The sequence below is a fragment of the Chroicocephalus ridibundus genome, chromosome 17, assembly GCF_963924245.1.
Source record: "Chroicocephalus ridibundus chromosome 17, bChrRid1.1, whole genome shotgun sequence".
NCBI lineage: Eukaryota > Metazoa > Chordata > Aves > Charadriiformes > Laridae > Chroicocephalus > Chroicocephalus ridibundus.
Window position 1 is genome coordinate 5,524,272 of NC_086300.1, and position 20,754 is coordinate 5,545,025.

The window sequence follows — 20,754 nt, forward strand, 5'->3', positions numbered from 1 at the left end:
GATCTCCTGCCGTGAGAGCCAGGAAGGGCAGCTCAATCTATCAGCAGGCTGCTGGAAATGGATGCTGCCGTCGGAGCAGAAAGCAATTGTGTTTGAGGGATTGCTGCTTGGGTCAGGGTTTGTCCCTCTGGGACTATTTCCTCCAGGGCAGAAGGAGGCTGCGGGCTGCTGGGGAGGGTCCCGAGCCCCCGTCACACTCATGTCTCCTGAAGCAGCTCTCAGACCTGGATGACTGGGGCTGGAGGATGCTCTGCAGCAGAGGTGTCTGGCAGGACGGTGCTCAGCAGGCGGAGGCCAGCATCTCCTTCTGCAACATGGTGCAAATCCATGCCTCAGTTTCCCCTGCTACCAGGAGGCTCAGCAGCAGATTTGAGCAGTCTAAAAGCAATAGTTTCCCATGGGAACTTTTGCCCAGCAAAGAGGAAGGCAGGCAGGCGAGCCAGGCCACGGTGCTTGCAGGGGCTCTGCTGGGGCTGAGATGGGAACAGGCTGTTGGGGACTGCAAGGGACCGAACTATTTCTGAACAAACCTGGAAAACCTGGACCACCCTTGGCGCACATCCCCATGGGAGCATCACTGGGGGCTCCGGCTGGGAGGATGGACTCAGGCGTGGGTGACGACTGCGGATGGATCCAGAGCCACAAGCAAGGGTGACTCTCAGTCGTGGGACCGACCCATCACTGCTCCTTGCAGACGCCTGTCTCCAGCACGTTGTGCGATACACACACTCGCGCTGCCGCCGGCACAGCCCTGGGGCTCCTCAAGGAACAGCCAGAAAAGCCTTTTCTCCAGGGCTGAACAGACGGGCTCTCTGATGGGATCAGGGAGAGCCGCGCGTACATCTCTGATCTTTAGATTTCCTCCAAACGGGAAAAATACCGCCCTTTGAAAATTTCATGAAGGTGGCAGAGAGCTGCCTGTCTCTTGCCACCACGCGCTTTTGAAAGCCATTTAACTGCGGCTGCAGTGACAAATGTCAGCGGGAGGCTCGCGCTGGGGGGAGAGCAGCGAGCGGCAGGGCACTGGAATTAAAGGATGAAATATTTATTTCGGGGTTTGGCAGCGCTGGAAGGACGACACATCACAGTCAAGAGGCACATTGGCGCAGCTGGCGCTGAAAGCCACGAATGAGCCCATCGGGCTATAAACCGCCACGAGATGTCCTCTCCCTCCCCGCCTCCCACCCCTTCCAGGATCACTGCCAGCCTGGGGAGGTACAGAGAGGGTTAAACATCCAGGAATGGCCCAAAGCTGTGCACAACCAGACAGAGATGCCGTGTCTGAGCCAGGGTGGAGGAAGGGGAATGATAGTCCCAGCTTGGCTTTAAATACAAGCTATAAACCCTCCAACTGATGGACAGTGCATCATGCTCATGGCAGTGGAGCTGGAACTGGGAGGTCCTGGCTCTGGCAATGAGGTTTTTTGCCCAGGGCAACCCGGCTGGAAGGTGGGACGAAAGCTCAGATCCTTCACAGAAGGTCAGGACCGTGAGCTTTCTTCTCCCTTCCTTGGTTCAGGCTCCGGACAGCAGGTTTTCTTCTTTGCCAGCTCTTGGTGTGCTGGAGAAGTAGCGCAGGGCAGTCAGGACGCCCAGGCTTCAACCCCAGATGATAGGGCTGAGGCTGGGGAGCGATTCCAGGGCTGGAGGCAAACTCGACGGTGGGTTTCATGTGTGAATCAAATAAAGAAGCTCAATTAAACTCCATCTCCGTGTGCCAGAGAGGCTCTAGTGAGTCTGCCTTGCTCCCAGCCCAGGCTGCCCTGTAGCTCCACCAGGTCCCATCCTCACGGTTCCACTTTGCCTGTCCCAGCCCCGAGAGGCGCCAGGATAACACCAAGGGTTAACACAGGATTATCTCAAGAGGCTACAGCCTTGTCAAGAGCACAGGAATGGCAGGTCATTAATCTCAGAATTACTTGATAACTTTAAATACAATCATGTAATCAGCAGGAACCTGTAATTATTCTTTATGGGCATGGCGCTTACCAAATTACAGCGCTCTCCAAGGCTCTGTGTGATGAGCAAATTAATTCTGCAACGGAAGAGCTTGACCAGAAAGAGGTGTTTGTGTCTGAATTTCACGTGTAAACATTGATGTATGAAATGAAATTCGGGTTTAATTGGCCCTCCCTCCTGCTGCAAAGCACATTACGTTTTTATTCTGGTTTAGCTCAGCTGGCGAGAGGGAGCACCACGGAAAACTTGGGGGAGTTTCTCTAACTCTGATGGTACTTGTGTGGGAGACCTACACGGGGTGCTTCTCGTCCCCCCCTGTAGATGAGATGGTGTGGATGCCTTCGCGGAGAGCCTGTAACCCACCTCCATGCGACGGGCATGTGGATGCGGAGTAGAGAAGAGACAAAAAAGCCACCCGCTGCCCCAGGTGCCTCTGTGGGATGCTGAGCCCACAGCAGCGTGAGGATGCTCCCATGGAAATCGGGGAGGGGCCATGCTGGGGTTATCTTTTCCAAAAGATAAACATGCCCCAAGAGTCCTTGTGAGAGGAATCAAAGTAATTTTAATCAAAGAAGGCTGAGAATACACACAACTCTCCAGCTACGGAGAGCAAAGTCACGTCAGTCAGAGCAGACCACTGAGAGGAGAAGGAAGAAACAGTGACACAAACACAGACGCTTCTGTTTGGGTTTCTTTCTTTGGTTTTTCAATTACCATCTTCTTTTCCACCAAGAATGACCCCACTTTAGAAAAATCCAAGTTGAACACGTAGCGCATCACTTTTTGGTAACACCACTTGTATGTACAGTGAAAAAGCTCCCTGGGGAATTTCCCCTTCTCTGTAGCCGGTAGATCTTTATTAGCTCCTGCCAAAGCACCTGGCAGAGAAATCAAACTGTCCAACAGTGGGGACAGAGCAAGTTTACCCCTTGCAGGGCATCAGCCCCTTCCGAAATCAACCATAAAGCCAGGAGCTGCCAGTTTTCCTATCGCCTATCTCTGGGGGCATTTTTCTCACCCATATATTGGATAAGGGGCAGTTTCTGGGACTGCTGGTGATGGACCAACTTGTACAAGGACCAAAACCCTCCCCATGTGCAGAGCACGGTCCTCATTGTGGTCACTCCATCATACTGGGAGTTGTCGCTGCTCCCAGCACGTTGCTGGGGGCAATGGGGTATTTCTGGTTTTGGCTGCACAGTAGATATGCAGGTAAGAAATCTCAGCGGGAGGAAAATGTGAGGAATTTGCTTCAAGCTACTGAACTTCTTGAACGTTTAAAGAAAGAACCTGGAGGTTTTAGCCTATGCCTCACTTTAAAGAAATAAAGAAAGATTTTATTCCTTTCTGGTGGTGTATCCGGAGGAAATCCCATGTTACTACAATTTCCAAGATGCTTAAAACTCCCCAGGGTGGGAAATACTTATGCCTGCTCTTTAGAGTGGGGAAACTGAGGCACAGAAGTGTGAAGGGACTCATGCCAGACCCTGCAGGGCCTCAGCGGCAAAATCCCTGGGACATAGAGAGCAGACTCAGCTCATGACCCCTTGGGCATCCTCCCCCTGCCCAAGCATCCCCAGACCTCATATGGGACGGGGAAAACGTGGCTCCGAGGAGGCTGGGGTAAACCCATCCACCTTGCATGGACCTCTCTGCTGTCAGTGACCACGTGAAACAGGGCAGCGGGGGTGGATCGGGGACTTGGTGGGGCCTGGGAACTGCACGGGAGGGGGTCCCCAGCGAGGGGGAGGGAGGCTGCCGCTCCTCCAAGGCACTTAACCCAGCGTGGGAATGATTTGGCCCCATCCCCTGCGTAAGAGCAAGGAGCAGCTTTGGCACCGAGCCCTCCTGCAAGAGTAAAAGCCGGGCAGGGAGGAGGGGAGCGAAGCCACGGCACGTCCCCATGGTAGCTGCCTTTGGGGAGATGAGCCACCACTTTGCTGCAGCTCTCCCTCGCCTTTCCACCCGCTGAGGAGGGGCACAGCGTCAGCCTGAGGTCCAGGGGCTTTGCAAAAGCCTGTAGGGCCATCTGGGGCGGGATGGACCACACCATTAACTAAACCTCAGACCGTCACGCCTCTGTGTAGCTGTTCGGAGCCCATGGGACACATCCCTGTCCCCTGCGTGGTTCCCTCCCCTTTCCCACCCCATCACTCTGCCTCACGTCTTCGGTGTCGAGATGAGAAATGACCTGGTCAGACCAAGCAGCAGTTATGGGACCTCCTGGGGACCAGGCGAGGAGCAGGGGAAGGGCTCAAATAATCCCAGTGCTACAAAAACACAGCCACATAAAGCAATGTCTGCCATCAGTCCAGGGCTCTCCATCCATCCCCCATCGACCCAGAGGACTTTGGTCCCCCCAGAGGGTTTTTCACCCCCCGGCAGTATCCCAGCATGCACTCACTGGAAAGCTGACCCAGCTTCCCAAGGGATTAGCCCCATAAGCTGTCCCAGCAATGTCCTGGTGTCCTGTCACCTCAAAGCAGCGAGAAACTCGAGAGAGGCAGCGGTGGGACATGGGGCGTTGTACCCAGGATGGAGGCAGGCAGGGAGGCTGCTGCGACCCCTCCGAACTCCTCTGGCGCCTTCTGCCACCCCAGCAGGTCACACCGCTGGCAGGGACATGACAAAGCAGCATCTCAGCTGTCCTATTCTACAGGTCTGCCCCAGCAAGCAGGACAGGAGCTTCTGTAGGGTTTGCCATGGCTGCAGCGAGTTTGTGTGTCCTCTGCAAGACTGGTGGGTGCAGGCAGGACCCGGGTCCTGTGCTGTGCCATGTCGGGGGTCCCACGCAGCAGGGACGCTGGTTCCCCCATCCCGTAGGGCAGCTCGCTGCTGGCTCAGACGGCCGTGGACTGCTTGATGCTGTGGAAGCTGACACGGGTCGGGGAGGTGGGGATGGACATGGCCCGAGCCACGCGGGCGCGGATGGAGTGTTTGTCCTGCCATCGGTGCCACCGCTTCCGTACAGCTGATCGGACCTGGGGGTGCGAGAGAGAGGAGAGGACATTTAGTCACCGCACAGCTGTCTGCAGTTGTTCAGAGGCACCAACCATCCCCATCCTCAGCCTTTCAACCAAAATTGCTGCCAAAACCCTGCAGGGTCCCGGCAGCCCCTGTCACCTCCCAGGGCACCCTTTGATGGGATGCTGGTGAAACGCAGCCCTTGCAGCTGTGAAGAGAGATGAACCCGACCAATGGCGCCTCTGAGCACAAAATGGAAACAAGGTGGTGAAATAAATCTGAGAAGGGACTCTGCAGGACAGCCGGCATCTCACACGCTGCATCGGATGCTGTAAGGGGCTGGGAGGGGAGTGAGAGATAGTTGGGGAGGTTTTACAGCTTGTCTGGTTCATGCTAGTGGCATTTCTTTGACATTAATTCCACCCTACAACAGCCCAAGTGCTTTGTGTGGCAGGTAAACGGTGAAGAAATGCCTTTCCATTGACTGCAGCGTGGGGTGGCCCTGGGAGGTGGGCACTGGATGCCGGCGGCTGAGACGGTGCAGTTGGGTGAGCACCGAAATCCCCAGCCAGCCCAGCTGGGCTCGAGAGATGTAGGACCATGAATCGCACGGTGTGATATGCTCCTGGTTCACCAGCTAGCCCTGGTCCAGTCCCTTTTCATCCTGCATCAATTATTTCCGATTTTGTAATGAAGCAAGCTTGCCTGGGGCAAACCCTCCTGAGCCAGCAAAGGTGCAAGATCATTTGGGAGGAGACAGAGGAAAGAGCTGCCCAAATGATCAGCCCCACGATCAGCCTCTGCTCTCACCTCCTTCGCTTTCTGCTGTCTGTGGTTTGGGTCAGAGCCTGGGAGATGCCCCTGTCCATATGCCGGGTGTGCGGAGATCACCCTGGGGAAGGATTTCCCAGGGATGAGGGGACACTGGGCCCTTCTGCTGCACCAAATCGCACGGGTGCATCCCAAGAGCATCTCTTCCCAGGGGTCGATTTTCCTCCTCCAAAGGAGGAGACCGACCACAGCCATTCCCATCCAGGCACAGCCTGTGTCTGGAGCTGGAGGTAACGTACTGACCGATATGGCAGACGCCTTCAGTTGGGGCATTGGGTGCCGGCACCCTCTGAGCTCTGTGCAGGGGCAGAGCCTTGGGCTGAGCTTGCATCTGCTGGCAAGGAAGGCTCTAGAAACCACCCCCCCGCCCCCAACCCCTGGTGCTCACCTCGCTGTTCAGGAAGCAGTAGAAGACGGAGACAAAGAAGCCCTGGAAGGAGACAAGCAGCAGTCACCATGGAGCTACGGCCAGCAGCCACCCCCAGGCTCAGGAGCTTTGGAGCAGCCCTGGGGTTTGGGGAGGTCTGTTTTTGGGAGGGGGCAGGAACAGGGTGAGGCATCAGCCACAGGTTGTGCTCCTCCGCATCCCTTGGTGGGGGGACTGGGTCGGAAGCTAGCGCTGAGGACCATACCTGGAAGGACTCCAGAAAGGAGTTGAAGTAGATGAAGACGATCCTGGAGATCTCATCCTCCCCCGGGTTGACGAAGAACAGCATGTAGGTTATTCCCAGCAAGGGCAGCAGCACCAGCGTGGCCTTGACTGCTTTCCTGGGGAGAAAACATGGACTTGAGCTGCTGCAGGGCGGCTCTGGGCATGGGAACTCTCCCCATCCCACTCCCAGCACCAGACTGGTCTCTCTGGGTCTGGGCAAACCAGTGACTAGGGGAGGATGGAGCAGAGCCGGGCTATTTTCCGATGCGATCCCCAAGCCATGGGACTGGTTTGAGCACTGGGCACCTTCTGTGGTTCCTTTATCCAGAAAAGGGCGGTGGATAGCGGAGGCCTGACCTTGAGCTGGCGTGAAATGATTGCTTGGCTGATCTAGGGCTCGGTTAAAAAGGAATTAAGGAGGATAAAATAATTCACGCCCTTCAACATGGGTTTATGAAAAAACTTATCTCAGATAATTAATTTGATACTTTTCTTGATGAGATTACAAGTGCAGTTTGTGAAAAGTAATAGTGCTGATACAAGAGGAAGAGTTGGGGCTTGGCATCTCATTCGTTTGGATTAGGGGACAACAACAACGCCAAGCCAAGGCTTTTTGCTTAAAAAATCCTGTTAATGGACAGATTCCAACATTAGCTGAAAATAGGAAAAGTCATCCCTGGCGGGTCTGGGCTGGGCAGGGCCGGGGCCCGGGACCTGTGCTGCATCGCTGACCTGGAGGAGAGCCATAGCCACCGACACAAGCTGGCAGATGGCACGGAGGAGCTGGAAATAACGGAAGGCACGAGCATCTTCAGGCTGTCAAACCAGGGACAGCACATGTACTGGTGTGGCTTCCCCGGGGGAGCAGCCATGGTAGCGAGGGCGTCCATCAGGTTTTTACCAAAAGCCATCGTCTAAGGTGAGCAGGAGCCCTCCAGGGCTGTCCCTTGCCTGGTTTAAGCAGGACTGCATGGTTTAAAAACCTACCAAACTCTCCAAGCTTTCCTGTCCCACAAAATTTTTCTGGGAAAAAAACGTTCTTCTGCCCAAAGGTGAAAAACCTTCCCTGCCAAAATCAGGCAAATACTGGAAAACCAGAAGTCTCTCAAAATTGCTGCCTGAGGCCAACCAGCCTATTTCAATAACCTTCATCTTTGCTCACCCCAAGCTGAATCGTTCATCCCAGCTCAACACTCCGTGATGAAGCAAGCTGGCATTTCCCAATGAGAGCATCTGAATTTTTCCATTCTCAGCTGGAAAAGCCACCCTCCACCCCAGCCCTGCTTCTCTTGACCCAGCACGCAGCGAGATCCCTGATTCCTGCCCAGAAAATGATCCGCAGAGAAGCACTGATGAAGACCCGGGTGTCTTCTCCTGTTCCAGCTGCTTCGGAGGGCTGCTCTGACCGTGCACCTTCCAAGTTGTCTGCAAAATATTCCCCAGCAGGGAAGGGTTAAATCTTCCTGCCTTGTGCTGCCAAGAGTGCTGCCTTCTCCTTGTGGCTTCGGAGGAGGTGTTTGGGGTGGCATTGATTCGTGACTTCTCCCTCAGCCTTTGCTTTGCTGCCAAGCAGCGATTTAATTCTCACCTCTGCGCCAGGATTTACAGCTCCGAGCCCGGTGAGCTGATCAGGTCCCACCAGCAAAGGCTTTTGCAAAGAGACTCAGCTCCCAATGGCTCCCTTCAAAAGCAAATCGAGCCATCCATGTTCTCCATCACAAAGCTCTCACTGGCCAGGATTTTTGAACAACCCCAGATGCAATGGCCACATGCATCCTTTGATGTCTCTCCACGCTCCCATCCCCTAGACACTTGGCTGATGGGGCTCTTCCAATCCCCACTAATTGCGCTAATGAAGTTTCTAGGTCTGCTTTCTGCTTCTTTCGCACTCTTACCTGTACTGGATCGTCTCCGACGTGGTTGAAGCTCGGAGCTTCGTCATGAGGATTCGGACAATGTTGAACAGAAAGATGAAGTTGATCTGGAAGGAAGAGGGCACCTGGTTAGCGTCTGCTCCCCCAGTGTTGCATCCCATTTCCTCAGCACACACAACAGGCTGTGCCAGGGGAAATGGGAATGTTTCCTCTTGAACCTGGTCTACTGCCTTCCACGCACTCGAACAGGACATCTGCATTTATCATTCTTAAAGCACTTTAGCAATAAGATTTAGGAGGTTTTTTTCAAGGGAGCAGGGCAGCAGGACACATCAGGAGATCAGCGAGGGAGAGCAAGTGTTAGAGTAAAGGGCTGAAGGGAAAGAAGTTGGAGGGGGAATATAAGGCGGCCGAAGGGATTTGGGGAGAGTGGCTGCCGTCACAGCAAGGAGCCACTTGGCCACTCTCCCAGCTGCCAAACCGCTAACAAAGGCACGGGAAGGCAGCACTGGGACCCGAGCACAATTGACACAAATTAGAAGTGGCCTGGCTACCTGACGGGCTGGGAAATGAGAAGCAGGCTCAATTATTCAGCCAGGCCAGTTGGTGCTGGTGATTAGTACTCCCTCAGGCTTTCTTAGCACTGGGCAAGGAAGGACGAAAAGCTGTGGGACCTCGTGCACGGCTCTCCCCCTACAAACAGGGGCTGGGCCCTGGCACTGCTGCTTGTGACATGCCACCTCTGTGTCCCTTCCCAAAAGGGCAAAGCCCCAGCAAATTATGCTCCCTATGGCCCCTGGTCCAAGCATCGTTGCTCAGCCAAGGGCCAGGAGCAAAGCGATGTGGATCGGGGAATGGGCTTGAGGTCCCCAGGCTGCTGCGAATGCTTGGCAGGGCACCCACCTGCACCCAAATAGTGCCAGGGCAGGGATGGAGGGAATTACTCATGCATGTGGGAGTCTGCCGATGGGACCACCCCTATCGGAATGAGGTTTCCAGGCTCCCTTTCTAGTCCATCCCAAGCCATCAGGATCCCTGCACGCCATTTCTCATTGCGGGTTAGGCGCCCAGATTTGCTGAAGGTGCAGTTTGGGTGCAGGGAGCTGGGCTTGCAGGGCGAGAGGCATCGCTGCCGCGGGGCGATGCTGCAGGAGGGGGCGAGACCCTGGTTCCTTATCCTACGTGCAGATGGGAAGGACCCTAATTTTAGCAAGCAAGGTCGCTTTGCTCTTACCAGAAGCACCAGGATCATGGGGCCTTGGTAAATGTAGTCGGTATAAACTCCCGCTCGCTTCCCAAACCAGCACCTGCAAGGCAAGGACAAGCAGCGTCAGGGACATCTGGTGTTGGGGACAAGCCTGCAGTGTGAGTGACCTGGATTTACTCCTGTCCTTGCACAATCTCTGTAAGTCACTGTCCACAGGGTAAAACCACTACAGCTTAAACTGCTGTAGCCGTTATGGAATAGCTTCCCTGGGAACCTGGTGTATAGAGGCGCCTGGGGGCTTGTGGGGGTGTTTATGGGCCCCGTACGGATGCGGGAACTGGTTATTGTAGGACAAGCAGGAACAACCTCACATGCCCCCAGGTGGTGGTTGGCTCTGTCCCCAGCAAACCCTGTGGGAGCTCATGCAGGTGCATCCGTGTCCCGGGAGCACCTTGTTGGGGTTTTGTTAAATCAGTGCCCTGCCTGCGTGTGTAGCACAGGGCTGCCAAAGTCAGGGGGCAGAACTAGCACCGAAAAACAAGACAAGCTGCCATTCATCTAAACGGGCTCCTTTTAACTTCTCAGTCCGCAGGATGAACTCTCAGGTGCCTGTTAAGTCCTCCATTAGCAAGTCTCTGTGAAAATGGCTCAGGTGGTGGTAGTTTATATCTCTGCTGGTAGATTAAATTCCAGCTCCATTTAGCAAACACATTGTAGGAGCTCTGCCTTAATCTTGCTTTTTCCCCCCTTAAAAATTTGCCCTTTGAAGGGAAAAATGCAGCAGCAGGCGGCCGCAGGCAGGGCTCATGCGGCAGAAAGCCTAAAGGTGAGATAAAAGAAGGAACGGAATAATATTATCTTTTCTTCCTCCCACCCTTTCCATGTTCCCTGCCTTGTGTCAGCCCTTCCCGGTAGGATCCATGCCTGCCACAGCCCCTGGCTCTGGGTAATTGGGATAGGAAGGAGAATGGGGAATGAGAGCGATCAGGCTCACTTCTCGTTGTCGTAGTACAGCTTCCCGATGGCCCAGGCAACGATGATGGGAAAGGGGATACCTGCAGATGAACACACGGATGAGTCTCAGGGGTGCAACCTTGCCACCAAATCATGCTGTAACAGCAATTTTCTCGCACAGGGTAAACCACTGGGTGAGCTGATATGGGCATGCAAATCCCATCCTCCTGCTCCTGGCAACCTTCTTGTAGCTATTTGGGTACAAGAAGAGCTGGAGCAGAGGATGGGGGTGGGCATCACTATAGCCCCGGGTACCTGGTGGGTGAAGGGGAAATCCTGGTACTTACACCAGCCAATGCAGATGAACATCCACTTGCGGAGCTTGTCCGTGGAGTAGGTGAGAACGATGGCCGTGTGCAGGTAGCAGCCCTCGCCGAACATCCAAAAAAAGTTGGTGACATGGAAGTAATTGTAGGCAGCAGTGACCAAGCGGCACCAGACCTGCCGAGGGGGTTAGGAGGAGAGGTGGAGGGTGAAGAGCAGAGCTCTGTGTTAACGGTGGTGAAACCAATACACAGAGCAACACAGACTGCAGCCGAGCAATTGAACCCATGTTCCTTATAAGCTGGGGTTGTCCTCCAACCAGCAGGCAGCCCTGTTTGGCCCCTCAAGCTGCTTTTGTGGCATCATTGTTAGGGTCCTCGAGCTCCCCGCACACCTCAACAGCTCAGGACCGGGCTGAGGCCAGCTGCTTGGCAGAGCTGCACCTACCACATTGCTCTCGTGCACCTCCGGGTTCATCGTGAGCTGCACCACGAACCACGTGGCGTTGCGTAGGATGAAGGCTGTGATCAGGTTCCAGTGGATGATGTTCCTCAGGCAGCGGATGCTCCTGGAGATGGGGAGATAAGGGACCGTCAGAGCATGGTGGGTGTTTGGGGGCCGGACACATGTGGGCTGGGAGACAGGACTGTTTGTGGAGCTGAATGTCTTTGTTGGGATGCAAAGCGTGAGCTGCTGGGGCCATGCCCTGGGTGAGGTGCACAGGACCAAGGCCAGGAGTTGGAAGGCACCAAGGAGGACCCTCTGCCTCCATAACCGAGTGCGTTAAAAAAAGCAGCAGGAGGAAAATAACCCTGAGATAGGCACGATCCCTCCAGACTGGAAAGCAATGGCCATGGGGGTGGATATGGCAAAACATGATGGCCGTGGGGTGACCTCTCTGGGCTTGTCCACCCAGCCAGTCAGGTCACTCACCGCAGGCGCATGAAGAGGACGAAGGCCACGAGGAGGGCCCCCAGCGAGACACAGTGCCCCAGGTAGTTGATGATGACGGCGATGTGGTAGTGCAGCTTGCTCTTCTTCTGGTGGGGGGAGATGGGGAGAGGGTCAGCAGCAGCCCCGGGTACCACCACCATCACAAAACCACCACATCACATCCAAGAGCTGCACCGCACGTTTTGGGCCCTTTTTCACAAGGCGACTGGAGCCCACCTGGTGCAGGACAGTGGAGGTGGGGCTGGAAGGGGACGTGGCTGGTTGGATAGAGGACAGGAGAGGCAGCAACCTGGCCCTTCAGAGGGCTCAGGCATTTCATACCCTACCCACGCCAGGGCAGCTCAGGGTTGCTGTCCCTACATCACCGCTCCTCAGCGCTGGGACATCCCCAGCCCCTCGTCTGAGGAAATCCTGCTGTAACTCAGCCAAGCTCGCCGGCTACGTGACATCTGATGTCTCAGTTCATTCCCCGTTGCCCTGAGGGCAGCTGAAAGGCTGGGATGAATTTGGGCAGAGGGAGCAGGGGATCTCAGGAAGATGTGAGTGATAATTAAATTAATTGATTGCTCCTGCTGTTAGGCACTCATCCAACCTGTGAATTAGCAATTAACTGAGTGAGAAAACCATTCCTGGCAAGAGATGTCAGCATCTTAAATACCAGAGGTGGTTATCAACTGCAAATGAACAGCCCATATCTCTTCCCCTCTGCTCTGAGGGGTGGCTTGACCTACTCAGGGGCTTATAATTCTTGGTTCCCTTTTTTTTAAATCCTTTCCAGCTTCCTAAACATCTCCTTTATTTCATTGTCAGCAGGGAGGGATGGGGTTTGCACTGAGTGCTTGCGTTAGGAGGGAGCTGGAGGAGGGTGATGGGGCGGGAGGGCATGCTGATCTGCATCCAGCGGCCCCGGGGCCAGGAGACCTCACACCACAAACCCTCTTGGATTTTTAACAGGGAAGGAAACAGGCGTGGCTTTATTTTTGGCAGGGAATGAAAATGCACATCAAGAAAGGGGTCATATATGCTGCAGGCAACCTTATATCTGGGATGCTGCTGCATGCCCAGCCTACAGCTCCCTTGGGCCATTCCTGACCTGGATGCTGTTGTCCTTCAGAACTCCATTGCCTGTCCCTCACCCTCCTGCCAAAGCCCGGCTGAGGAGCTGCTGAGGTCCTACCTCTTCGCTGAGTATCTCCTGGCACTGGGAATAGTTGACCCGCGCTGCCCAGCTCCCGTTAGCGAGGCACTCCCTGTAGCCATTATCTGAAAGACAGGGTGCATGTCGAAGGGTTAGCGGTGTGTGAGGATGGGCACAAAGATGGCATTGTCAGATGACCTGGTGATTGTCACTTACGGAGGGGGTCGCTGGCATCGAGCCAGCGGCATGTTTTGCTTTGAAGCCAGCTCAGATGCTGCCGTGGCTGCGGTTGCAGAACCAAAATGCTTGGAACGTTTCAGACCCGCTCAAGGGCTTTGGGTCTGCACCAGCCCTGCCCCTCGGCACTTGGGGTCCCCAGCGCCTCCCACCACAGAGATGCAGTGGGGGCAGCATGAGTTTGACTCTCCTTTTCCTCTCCTCTGCGCCCTTTGCTCCACCGATCGCATGCCATCCTGTGAGTGCTGCTTCAATGGCAGCATGAGGTTTTCACTTCTTTCCCTGCGTTAGGAGCTTTCTTTGCCTCTCAGCAAGGACGGCGAGTGGCAAGGCTAATTGGGAAGGAACGGCCACGACAGCCTCGGAGCAGCCCCCGATTAGCGTCAGCGCTGGGGTGATGCCAGCACTGGGGCGATCCTGGGCTTCAGCTATTAACAGGAGAGACCGTGAGCCTCATCAGGGCGACGGGATGGGACGGGGATGGGGATGGCTCTTAGGCAGGCACAAGTAGGGATTAACGCAGAGAGAATCCTGTAACGGCATGAGAGGCACCGCAGAGCAGGAGCCGTACGCACGCCGTCTTCCGCTGCCGCAAAAATGTGGGGGATGGAAAAACTGATGTTTTCTGCAGGAAGCAAGATGGTTTTTTTTCCATCAAAACCAGCACTTGGGTGGTCAGAAACTCAACCAGGTGCTAGGAATGGCTTTGGGCACTTTCCAAGTGCCTTTGCTTTGTCCCCTGTTCCCAGCACATCATTGGCAGTGACAACGCAGTCACCCATGCTGGGAGGGGATGCGCCTCAAGGTCCCCCAGTCCTTGCTCAGCTGGGGGTTGCAGACCTCTGTGCCACCTCTGACAGCAGGGCAGGCTCACTCTTCTTCCCCTGTCCCCAAGATGGGGACATCAGCCTCCTCCCCCTTCATGAGGCCCTGTCCAGGAGGACCTGCTTATAAAGCTGCTGCTGTGAAACCACTCTCCCAAAATTTGGGATATGAGGGCATTTTTCTTTTTCGGTTGATGGATCCCACAGAGCTCCCCAATGAGTTCTGCACCCAGGGGTGTATTGTCACTCATGCCTCTGATGCTCATGGTTCTCTGAACTCCCCCATCCCTCGTCCACCATGTCCCCCCCCAGTGCTGCTCATCTTACTCGTGGTGTTGTACCGCACGCCATAGAAATATTCGGGGCAGGGTCGAGCAACCAGCTGTCCCACCGCGCTCCGGGGCCAACACGTGCCGATCAGGTCTACGGAGGCGTTGCAGTGGGGACCTGTGGGGAAGAAGGGTAGAGAGTTAGTGGAGAATTGTGGGCCACTGTGGGCCACCTCCAGGCTGTTGAAGGTTCAAGGTTTGCCTCGAGAATGGGGGACAATGGGTCATGGCAAGCTCAGCCCCCAGAAGAGCCTCATGGCAGACACCAAAGGGGGTCTGTGCCGAGACTCCCCAAGGGCTGGTTGATCCATCATGACCATGACTCTCATCCTGGTCCTGTCTGAGCACCTGGGTTAGGCCCAGTTCTGGCACAAGCCTTGTTTTCTGACCCAGCTTCCCAAGTCAGCTTGGGGTTCCCTGGCTCTTGTCTTCCAGCCTTGCTCCTTTCTTCAACCATGACTTTGGCACCCAGTCCCGTAACAGCCAGGTTTTCCCTTTCCCAGGGATGACTCCAGCCTGGTGCTGGTGGGACGCTCCTCAGAGCCCCTCCAGTCCTCTCACACCCGGCTGCAAGATCGCCTGCCCAGCCATTCCCGTTGGTCTCTTCCCGCCTTTCCTGGGAAGAGAGCTCCAAGTCTGTTGCTGCTATTTCAGGTTGCAAACAGGACTTGTGTGCTTTTCCCAGCTACACAAGCGTGCTAACGGAGGCATTAGGTAGGCCAGATTGCAGGCTTTTTTATGTATAATTTGTGTATATTTAGAACAACATGTACTGTAGCTAAATATGCCCTAGCTACATCTCCAAGTGAGGTAGGAAGCACAACGGCTGTAATATCCATATAATACAATCCATGACAGGCAGCAGACCCCTGGAAGGGGCAGAGTTCAGTGCAAACCACTCCCGGGTACCCGACATGTTTGTGCTGCCGGCGCAGAGACAGACATTGCCATTTCCTAAGACAAAACACCCCAATTCACAGCTCTCTGGGTGTGAGAACACCGCGTTTCCACTCCACCCGGACTCGATGGTTGTTATTCGAATGCCTTTCCTGAGACTTCCTACAGATAGCGCTGGCTAAAGAGCGACTGAACAAAAAAAAAAAAAAAAAAAAAAAAAAAAAGGCAAAATATTGTGTTGTTAATACGATGAAAGTTTTCACGGGGGAATATCTGTTCTCACTGATTATTGGAAAAATCGGCTCCTTGGTTTCTTGGGGTGTTCTCAGAGCAAATCTTCAAAGAAAAGGAGGGGTTTCTTCAAACGTCTTTGTAAGGGAAAACAACTTCCAAGCGTGTGAGCTGGGGAAGCATCAGAGCGTGGTGAGTGTTACCTTCTGCCTTCCATAGCTTGTAGTGAGAAATTAATTTTAACAATGACCTTTGCTTTTAGCTTTGCTAATGTGTATGGTTGCTGCAGCAACCTTCACTTTAAGTTAACTGTTTTAAGACACTATTTCTTAGGAAACAAAGTGCATTTAATCACGTCTAGTGTGCGTGTCTGTGCTTATCTGCAGCCATTTGCATTCGTTGAGCTCCTTAGTTGTTTTTGACCCAAATTTGACAGAGAAATAGAGGGTCACAGAAAATGAAGTCCCTGTTTAAAATTTTATGATAATATTCATCCAGGTAGAGAAAAAACAAGCGGTAATTGCTTCAACTAAGGACAAAGTTAAATTGCGAGTGCCCTCCCTGTTAGCCACCTGGGAATCCACCCAGGTGAGAAGCCGCATGAGTGTCTGGAATAGGAAAAGCTTTGCTTGGAATAACCCAGCATAGGAAAATGGGGGTTGCAGAGTGCTAATGCCCAGAGCAGCTCATGCAGTCGTTGAAAACCCTCCCTGTGACCAATGGGGCTGAGCACAAACTCTATTTTCTCCCCCCGCCGCCCACACCTCGGTTTCCCTCCCGCAGCCCAGGGGCCGTGCTGGGGCACAGGCGCAGACTGCTCGGGGAGGACAAGCAGGAAGGCTCAGTAATTAAAAGTCAGCAGAGCCAGAGAGCGGCAGCAACGGTACTGTCCGTCAGGAGAACAAAACCGCAGCAATACCATTAATAACCAAACCCAAGGCAGATTCATGGAAATGATGTGGTCAGACAAAGGTGGCGTTGTTCTGCTGCGCGTCTGCTCAAGTCTGCATTTAACATCTCCACATTTCTCCAAGGCACTTGATTTAATGCTAATTGGCACTCTTATTAAAGCACTATGGCCACCCAGCAGATGACAACCGGAGTGGACGGGTCTGGCAGTCCCACCACGGCAGGGATGTGGGGTGAAGCTGGAGCAGCATCACCAGTTCAGCCCCCTCTTTGTCCCATGGGTCGGTTTTGCGGGGTGACATTGGGGCTTGGGGGCTGCAGCCGGGCGAGCAGAGGCTGTCGGAGGCTCCTGGGACTTCACCCTGTGCACAGCAGGCTTCCCCCCGCCGCCGCTGTAGGCGGCATTTTGAGGTCTGACCCACCAGTTTTTAATCTAGCGGGTGCCTGTAATATTTTTCCCAGGCTCACACTAAGAAATGCTTGATGAAGAAAAGCTGCAGAAAGCAGATGCTGCTCTTTCTGTTCTCCCCAGCGTATAAGGAAGAAGAAGAAGAAGAAAAAAAAAAATCTCCTGCTGGGGAAGGGTTAAGTAAAACAGCGAAGGCGAAGGGTGCCGTGAGGGCTTCGACATCGCGTTTGCCCAGCACGACCATCTGCTCCAGCTGCTCCCCAGCGGCACGCGGCTCCCGGCACTTCAAGCACTGTTTAGCATGGAAATTATATGTATCAGTGCTAAATGCTTTCATATCTGCTTCGTGGCCCATCCGTATTTGCAGGGGGATTATTCTCCCAGGTTCTCCAGACGTCTGCTCCAGCTTTCCCAGCACCGTCGGGTGCACAGACGCGGCTTTGGTCTTTGCAGCGTTACGGCAAGAAAGGTCAATGAATTTCCTACCTGCACCCCATCCCCCCGATTTGGCTCCCTCCTGCACACAAACATGGCATTTTGGGTAGGAAGGAGCCAGTCCTGCTTTGAGATGGGGAATGTGGCACGGGGGAAGTCACTCAAATCCCTTCTCACCCTATTTTCTTCGGGTTGTGTTGCTTTGAAGCAACATAACGCATTTTCTTTCTTCTGAAGGAAAAAAAGTGGCCGTCCAGGGACTTACACAGAGACAAGTGTATCACAATAACTGTCTCAGGATAACAGTAGCAATATCCCTCCTGTTTATACAAAACATCCTTCTCCAGCCTGCTTCCCCCACTCCCAGAGGCCCCTGAGATGGCTCCGAGCTGAAGGCGTGCAGCGTGCGAAGCCTGGCAGGGCAAAGCTCTCCGGTCCCAGCTAATCTGTCAAAGATTTTGAGCAAATTTAAAGAGGATGGAGCGTGTTTATCCTGGGCCAGCACCACCAGACGCGTGGCCACGGCGCTCTTGAGCTGATGCCAGGAGGTCTGAAGCGTTACCGTACCATCCAACCATTGCGGGGAGGGTATGAAGAGGAGTAAAGCAAAGGTTGTGCTGATATAACCGTGCCAGTAAACGCGTTCTCGTCTCACACCAGGCGCAGCTTTGCACCAACGCAGCATCCCAGCTTGCTGCTGTGCGCCCAGCGACACCTCAGGCCAAGCCTCTCTCCCCTTGCGCAACGCAAAGGGGCCAGGAGAGACCATGGCAATCTGAATCACAGGCTCATTCCCATGGTTGGGAGTGACGGGGTTATTTATCTAAGGCGTCTCAGGAGGCTGAGTAACAGCTGAAAGGTTTTAGCTCGTATCTCTGCCCGTCCTGAGCTTTTACTCAACCACAATCATCGCAGTCCATCCCTGATGTCCTTGGTGACTGCGTTGCTGCTGCTGCCTCCTGAGCTGCCTGGAGCCTCTGGCTCCTTGAGGGTGTCCCTGCTGCAGCATTTGCATTTGGTAATCAGGGCTTCATCTCCCCATCTAATCAAAATATCCTTGCTGAAGACGGCATGCAAAAGGTCGCTTATCCCTCCTGAGCAGCTCCACCACACCGGTGGAGCAGGAGGGGCCAAATCACACCTTATTTCCCCAAAGCAGGGGTCTTTGGGGGGGATGCTCTTATTTCAAGCCGCTGGTGTACCCAGGAGGGGTGGCTCATTCCCAGCTGCGGAGCTAAATGCTTGAATAACACCTCAAGGCATTGAGGGAAATGACACTGGGGGACAACTGATGTTAACGCGGGGTTGGAATTGGGGTGGTGGAGCTGCTTGCCTTCTCTCTGAGTCAGGGTTGGTTACTCAATATGGCTGGGAGACACTGTGGTTGCCTCCGAATACTCAGATCCCTGCTCACAGCCGACCTCCAGCACTGCGTTCAGTGGCCTTGGATATTCCTATTTATCTTTGTAGGAGTCCGGTCCTTAAAAAACCCCCAGCAATCCTCCCAAGCATTCAAGTTCCGTGATCCTCAATGTAAAATAATTACACGGGCTAATTAAGTGTTATGATAGCAAAGTGTCTTTGTAATGAATTTTCGGCTTGTTGCTATTCACCATCACCAATGGTCCCCTTGGGTCTTTGCCTCTGTTCTGGAGAAGAATAAATAGGAGGCATCAAACCTAGCTTCTGCCATTAGTATTTGGTGCCTCTGCTCAATGTTGTCATTTGAGATTGACCATGTACAGCATATATATTTATCGAATGCATAATGTAGCGGGCTGGGTTTCGGGGAATACCTTGTTCTCCTGATACGACCCGTAGAGTGGTTGGCGTTGTGTTATTACCAACAGTAGCAGCAAGTGGTTTATTCCCCAGGCTTTGCTGGTGGGTGAGCGAAGCAGCGTAATCCCTCGCTGGCAGAGTTTTCCTAGCAAAGACTCGGAGTTTGGCTACGACTGAACAGAGTAGCTGGCAACGATTTTACTGCATCCAGTCCAAAGCGCGGTTTAACTGCTGTAGCTGCCGCTCACGCTGAGACATGCCAGGACACTGTTTCCTACCAGAAAATCTCATCACCTTCTTCCCTCCTCCCCTACAATAAAATCTATGAATATAAGCAAGTTTCTATTGACATTCCCATGTCCTAGATGATGGAGCAGAATGGCTTTATCGATACAAGTACCCACTTAAGGCACTATGATTTTTCCATATAGATGAGTTCAAATTTTACGGTTCCCAAACCTGCCCCAGTGTCACTGCTCTCCCTCGGTGCCAAGTCCCTGCCAGGACTCATTGCTGCCTCTTTAGCCCCTGCTCAGCTCCTTTATGAGTATTTCTGCCTTGGTGGGAGAGATGCCAACGAGGCTGAAGGGAAAAGAAGCGCTGATGTTGTTAATTTGACCTTTATGAATTTAAATTCGAGTCTCTCCCCCGGGGGAGTCAGTGGGTGAATGAAACGGCAGCGGCAGGAGCGGGGACTGCTGGAGCAGCGTCAGCGGTTCGGGGAGCTGAGCTGGAGCGTGTGGAAAGTCTCTTGGTCAAACTGTCACCCGCTGTGAAACGTGTTTCCAAACCTGTCTGATAAAGTGCCTGCGAAGGAAATGCTCTCATCGCTCCCTGCTCCCCTGTGCTTCTCAGCCACAGGCTTTTGCTATATCTGGACCAACTTGATTTGCTTTATTGCAATGCCAAGCTACGCTCCGTTCCCCTCCTTGAAAAAGCCTCCAGTTTAAAAAATAAAAAGACATTTCTATTCAGTTCTGCCTAGCTTTGGTGTCATTTTTCCTTTGCTTTAGGAGAACTTGCATGGCAGGAAACGTTGCGTTCCTGGGAAGGAATCAGCTGGGCTCCCCTCTCTCTCCTGAGCACGCACACAGGACTGAGGATAACAATTTATTGTGATAACAGTTTAACAGCTTAAAGGAGTGAATCGTGCAGCCAGGACCAGCCGGGGCTATTAGCAATGGGGTGCCAACTCCTTGGGCTGATCCAAGCTCGAATGCTACAAACAGCCAAACAACCCGGGGAGCGCTCCGAGCTCGCTCTGCTCGAGTGCTTTCTGCTGGGCTGCTTTGGAAAAGCCTCATCTATTAATTAGGAAGAGGCTTTCCCATCTGCTCAGATTCCCCTTTCCTTCTCCAGGGAAGTGCCCTGACGGGAAGCGGTCCTGCAGCTGCCGGGGGATGCTTTGCTCCGATGGGTGAAGTGACCTTGTCCCTCCCCTCGTGGCAGGGCGAGGCGAGGAGCAGCTGCACACAGACCCCGGGGAGCTGAAATCATCACTTCGACAAATTTGCGGTCTGAGGCAAGCTGTTGGCTGGGAGCCCTTGGGACAGGCACCTATCCACCCCGGACAAGGGATGCTGATCCTCGCTGCATTCCTTTGCAAGCCTAATCTGGGAATTTCTTGGCTTCCAGATGTTTGGGGGTGCCGCTGACCTGACTTTCCTAATGCACCATGTTCACCTCAAGTCCAGCTTGATATGATTTCAGCCTGGAGGAGAAAACATTCACTGCTGCTGAGGAAAGCAGCCTTTCTGAAGGAGTGGCCAATTGTGCGTGGATGCCCGTGTGTCCCAGCACCGGCCAGAATCAGGGGCTCACCGAGAGGTATTAATGACGCGTTC

The 20,754-nt window shown here is 53.8% G+C and overlaps 1 protein-coding gene across 1 annotated transcript in view; it reads right to left on the minus strand.

The window, feature by feature from the left end:
* Nucleotides 1-4,650: 4,650 nt before the first annotated feature.
* The window catches only part of CRHR1 (corticotropin releasing hormone receptor 1), a 28,310-nt gene continuing 12,206 nt past the window's right edge, over nucleotides 4,651-20,754 (minus strand). The window contains exons 3-13 of the mRNA XM_063354615.1: nucleotides 14,246-14,365; nucleotides 12,897-12,982; nucleotides 11,699-11,805; nucleotides 11,213-11,333; nucleotides 10,789-10,942; nucleotides 10,482-10,542; nucleotides 9,515-9,587; nucleotides 8,302-8,387; nucleotides 6,387-6,522; nucleotides 6,143-6,184; nucleotides 4,651-4,940 (exon numbers count right to left, since the gene is read on the minus strand). Coding sequence (XP_063210685.1) covers nucleotides 4,800-4,940; nucleotides 6,143-6,184; nucleotides 6,387-6,522; nucleotides 8,302-8,387; nucleotides 9,515-9,587; nucleotides 10,482-10,542; nucleotides 10,789-10,942; nucleotides 11,213-11,333; nucleotides 11,699-11,805; nucleotides 12,897-12,982; nucleotides 14,246-14,365 — 1,127 coding nt within the window. The 3' untranslated portion in view covers nucleotides 4,651-4,799. The remainder of the gene's footprint in view (nucleotides 4,941-6,142; nucleotides 6,185-6,386; nucleotides 6,523-8,301; nucleotides 8,388-9,514; nucleotides 9,588-10,481; nucleotides 10,543-10,788; nucleotides 10,943-11,212; nucleotides 11,334-11,698; nucleotides 11,806-12,896; nucleotides 12,983-14,245; nucleotides 14,366-20,754) is intronic.